This window comes from Schistocerca serialis, chromosome 2 (assembly GCF_023864345.2).
Source record: "Schistocerca serialis cubense isolate TAMUIC-IGC-003099 chromosome 2, iqSchSeri2.2, whole genome shotgun sequence".
NCBI lineage: Eukaryota > Metazoa > Arthropoda > Insecta > Orthoptera > Acrididae > Schistocerca > Schistocerca serialis.
The window spans coordinates 216,891,738-216,897,112 of NC_064639.1; the positions used below are offsets into that span (position 1 = coordinate 216,891,738).

The 5,375-nt window shown below is 38.1% G+C and overlaps 1 protein-coding gene across 1 annotated transcript; it reads left to right on the forward strand.

Annotated features, from left to right (window-relative positions):
* The first annotated feature begins 2,810 nt into the window (after window positions 1–2,810).
* LOC126455852 (piggyBac transposable element-derived protein 3-like) lies at window positions 2,811–3,824 on the forward strand. The gene is made up of 2 exons (XM_050091614.1): window positions 2,811–3,053; window positions 3,147–3,824. The coding sequence occupies exons 1-2, from the start codon at window positions 2,811–2,813 to the stop codon at window positions 3,822–3,824; spliced, it is 921 nt and encodes a 306-aa protein (XP_049947571.1).
* Window positions 3,825–5,375: the final 1,551 nt, after the last annotated feature.

Below are 5,375 nucleotides of genomic sequence, written 5' to 3' on the forward strand. Positions count from 1 at the left end.
GATCCGGGATATGACAAAAAAATTTGGTGCCAGGTGTTTGGAGTGTTGTGTAGAGACATTCCAATGCAGGGAGTAAGGTGGTAGAATACCAGAGGAGAAGTAGGGAAGACTATTGGAGTCAGTCCCTTGAACTGTGTACAGAAAGAAGATTGATGTCTAGGCCAGTAGAACAGGTTAAAAGAAGCAGAAGCCATCCTAAGATACCAGCAAAAACTTGATGAATTTATCCAAGCCAGACAAGTTGCAAGACACCCAATAAAAGAGGAAAAAATACTTGTTGAAGGAACTACAAGGGAAACCAGCAGAATTACTGCGTCACCAATACAAAGAACTCAGGTAGGCAACAACAGCAATAGTTTTAACACTCTATGTATAACATACTTTACTGGTGTAAGATGACTGCAGCCGGCAGTTCTGAAGTTAGCGGCACCAGTGCATCCTTTGCTGCTCCTGTATTAGTGAATAAGCCATTTACTGGGATTAAGTTTGAACTTGGGGAGTTACTGGAAAATGAATGCAGCATTTGAAGTAGTATGAACAGATGATACATCATTCTTATTACATGCACCAAATCTAAAACTTGAGAATACGCTAGGAAAAATTAACTGGCCAGCATAGATATAATAATTGGGAACATGTAAAGGTAATCCTACAAGAAATTTATTCGTATAAGTGCATCACTGATTCTTACCCTTGTCAGATGTTTCATGGCGGACAACACCCAGGGTAAGTAATTCTATAGTGGGGAGGTCAAATAGATGAATTATCAAAATCATTCAGAGAGGCAGTCACCAGACTGATGATCACAGCACAATTAAAAGGTGCATTAGAACTGATACGCGAATTTAAAATAGGCTTGCTTCATACAAGGCCTAGCAAGCAATAGAATTCAGCCAAATGGGGGTTCACACCTCACTGAATCAGATGGCACAAACACAGTACCTATACAAGATGCTAATACCACTAGCCCAGTTTTTCCTTAAGCAAATAAAGCAGGGGAAGATCTGTTGCCATTTATAGGCACCTATTTACATGCCCAAATCTGGTATTTTCATTGGAGGAGCAGTTGTCACATATGGGAAAGTAACATTTGGTTGGAGATTCCAAAATATACATATCATAAAAAGTTGAAGAATGCTCAGATATTCAAAATTCTGAAGACAGGATTGGTGTAGTGATGGGGGAGGTAGATTAGTTTTAGACATTGAACAATGTGTCACAGAATCAGGGTGAGTCCTTTGAGAGTTTTGAACACACGATTATATATGAGCTGACAGAAGGTGATGATGCTAACAGGATCCTACTACATGAGGTAGAACAAAGAGCATTGGCTGTGTTTTTGCAGGGGTTGTCATCTGAAATCTCAAGAAAAGTATGGACGAAGTACTAAAGACTGAGGAGGCACCATAGCAATGGCAACAGCATTGGAAGAAATAGATGCAGTGACTCAAGACTGGTGTAGAAGGGGAATTTTTTTCTGGGGAAGTCAAGTGTTATCATTTGTAGGGGTCATGCTGTATATGCCTAGAGTGCTGTCAGCCACAGTTTAGGAAGTGTGGGTGAGTAGGGCAATGGGAACACAATTGTAGACACAAGTCTAATAAGGGGCATAATAAACGAACATGGAACAGGAATCATAACCTACCATTAAACGGCAATGGGGGTCCAGGGCCACCAAATGGCACTCACAGCGAATTTCAGCACACCTAAAATGAGAGCAGAGGCAGAATTTTGATAAATTAGTTTGTAGGTGGAAGAGAACAGAAGTTTTTATTGAACACAAGAGTCTTTGGCAAGTTTGGACCTCAAGAGTAATTGGAGGTTGAGTACATTGTGATGTAAGTTACGTGGAGTACATGGTAATGACACGCATTCACTAGGATTGATGATAATGGTTTGTCATGTGGGATCAAAATATTTCTGGAGATGCAAAGAAGTTTTGCTTATTGTAGGTTATCATCACTGTGCGATGCACAGAAGTTTTGCTTATTGTAGGTTATAATCACTGTGTGATTTTAGATTTAGAGTTCTTACATGACCATCATGCTGAAAGTGACTTTGGGTAGTGTATAGTGGAACTCAATAGAACATTGTTTCATCTAGGGTAAACTGCTGTCAGGGTCTCACTCACACAAGTTTCTTCTCTCCAGAAAAAGGAACCAATGAGACTGCATGCAAGGCGACCAAGGATTAACCCATTAAGTACCAGTGTCCTATTTTGAGGACAGAGCACATATTTACTTATAAATGCACAATAAATTATTAATTTGCAACTATTACTGTTCTACGTCATTTGTTGATGCTTTTTATAACAAATCTATGCTTACAGGAAATTAAAAGCAATAAATCCTACCATTAATTGATTACTGAATACTAAGGCACACTTTTCGTTATTACAGGTATTTACTTTATCAACAATTTAGTAATATATGAAATATGTGGCAAAGATCTTTTTGTGATTATTTATAGTCAACAATGTGTCTTTTAAACTACTTGCATTGTTAGCTCGATTGGAGTTATATTCATTGTTTTCCATTGTTATAAAATTTGGTGTACTCGAAATAGGACACTGGGGCTTGGTGTTATCATTTCAGTCATTTGTACTGCTGCACGTTCAAATATGAAACTCTGCTACTGCTGATGTATTTTCTTTTTAGAACGTGGTCATTTTTACCATTAGTAAATAATACAGTTCCAGATGGACAGAGGTACTTACACATTCCCTTTTCTGTAGTTTGTGCTAATGTATTATTCTTTCATTTCACTTTATTTTATTACATTTTATTTCATTTCATTTTATGTAGATTATAATGGCCTTCAGACGAGATAGATACCTCACTAACGAAGAAATAGAAGAAAGAATAAACAGTGACGCATTCTATAATGCGGTGTCAGATGATCAGGACCATACTGATATCACTGTATGTTCTCTTGAAGTAGGCTGTATGACCGATGAAGAAGGTCCAGATGATGTTACTGGAACCGTGGAAGTCTCAGATGTGCCAGGGGCTATTGAATTACATTATGTTGCATCAGAGAATAACAAAGAAACTGTATGTAATACTTCACTGCCAAGTACATCCTAAGTTTCCAGAAGTAAATCAAAGAAGACACGTCTTACTGATGAGAAAAGCAATTGGAAAAAGACACCTCCAGTTTATACAAAGTTGTCTCAAACTAGTGATCATGACATCAGCACAAAGAGAGAGGAACTGAAGGAACAACTTTCTACCTTGACTCTGAAGGAGATGTTTGAAGAACTGATGAACGAAAACATATATGAGTTCATAGTGAAAGAAACTGTGAGATATGCAGTAAATATGAAGAATATGCAGGATTTTATCCTCACAGTTGAAGAAGTGAAGGTCTTTGTTGGATTTCTTCTTTTTGCTGGCTACCATAAGCTCCCTGCTGAGAAGCTATACTGGTCTCAAGATGAAGATGTTGGCATACCAATTATAAAGACAGCTATGTCAAGGAATAAATATCAGAAGTTGAAAACATGGCTTCATTTTCAAGATAATGACTTAGACAATGAAAACAAACACAATCACGGATTCAAAATTAGACCTCTCTTGAAAATGATAAATGAATCTCTTCAAAAATTTGTACTATCTGAGGAAAATTTGTCAATTGACGAAATGATAGACAAATACTATGGACGAAGTGGGCTGAAACAGTTTATCCGAGGCAAGCCTATTAGATTTGGCTATAAGTTGTGGTCTCTCTGTGGTGCAAGTGGCACTTTTTTAAATTTGATTTATACTGTGGAAAGGATCCAGAAGATACTGCAAGGAATGACCTACTATTGGGATCAAGAATAGTCCTAAACATGCTGGACTGCATTGAAAAACCCGAGAATCACTGTGTGTACTTTGACAATTTCTTCACTAGTAGAGATCTTCTGATTCATCTGAGAAATTTGGGTTTTTGAGGAATTGGGACTGTCAGAGATGATCAAGTTGGTGACTGTCCACTACTGAGCAGCAATGAACTGAAAAAGACAGTTCTAGGAAACTATGACTACCAGCTCTACAGGAATGGTGAAGTCTTATTTGTTCGATGGCATGACAACAGATGTGTCACAATTGGTACAAATTTTGACAAAGTTGAACCTTTGGGAGCAGCTAAGCGGTACAGCAGATAAGCAAGTAAGAAGACACAAGTGCAACAACCTGCCGTTTTGAAGTCGTACAACGTGTACATGGGAGGTGTTGACCACCGTGACTAGTTAGTTGGAAAATATGCGACAGTAATTAGAGGGAAAAAAATGGTACTGGGTTGTATTTACACATATGCTGGAAATGGCCCTCGTAAATTCCTGGCTCTTCTACAGACTAGTACATGGGAAAAATAACTGGATTTACTGGATTTCAGACGTGCTGTTACAGTTACATACCTGAAACTGGACACTGGAAGACCGAATACTGGACGTCCAATGGAATACCCATCAAGTCAGTTGAGAGTGATACCAGACATCAGGTTTGATGGAATTGGTCATATGATTGACAAAAGAAGCACCCAAAGAAGATGTGTAAGAGCTAAATGCAATGGGAAACCAAAAACATATTGTGTTAAATGCTGTGCAACACTGTGTAAAGTGTTTTGTACCATTTCACAAGAAATAAAAGTTAAGACTTGAATACAGTTTAGTATGTTATATGATACTGTTAGATCCCAGTGTCCTATTTTGAGGACGACCATTATATCAGCATGTATAAATATTCTTTGGCAACTTTTGTACTTATTGTGGTTCATACACTATGTACATTATAGTTAAGGAATAAAAAAATTCAATTTTTAAAAAAAATATTAATTTGGGACTTAATTGGTAAATTTGTATGATAAATTATTATAAAATACAGGAATATTCCCATGGATGAGTTTAGAAGCTGATTTAGCAGTGAACATACAATGTAGATTTAGCAGTAAACATACAATTTATGGTTGGTCCACTAAAAGAGAATGAGGAGCTGGTTAACATATAGTGTTTTGTATGCAGAACTGTGGCACATATGCAGTTATAGGATGGTGGGCAGATAGTGCTCGTCAAATTAGATAACTTTGGTACCATAGACATGTGTGGTATCACTTATTGATACGACCCCACCAGCATCTTTAAACTGGCAATATAACAGTAGTTCCTGTCAGACGCCACTGGTGGTCATGCAGGATTTGGTAGACTAAGTGGAGCACATCTGCTGAGCTACTCACCAGTGGCTCTGGGCTATGAGTGCCCTCTACCATCACAATATAGGTAGGCTGGTGGCAGCCACAAGGGCACTCACACTTGGAGCCACTTTGCTACATGGTATTACGCAGATGCCACCTAGTCATTGCTTTTGCTTAGTTCAGAAAGCCTCTTCTTCCTTGTT

Bases quoted from the DNA above. Each gene is read 5' to 3' on its own strand.
- LOC126455852 (XM_050091614.1), top strand. From the start codon at position 2,811: ATGGCCTTCAGACGAGATAGATACCTCACTAACGAAGAAATAGAAGAA. The intron at 3,054-3,146 runs GTATGTAATACT...AATTGGAAAAAG, and splicing joins CAGAGAATAACAAAGAAACT to ACACCTCCAGTTTATACAAA.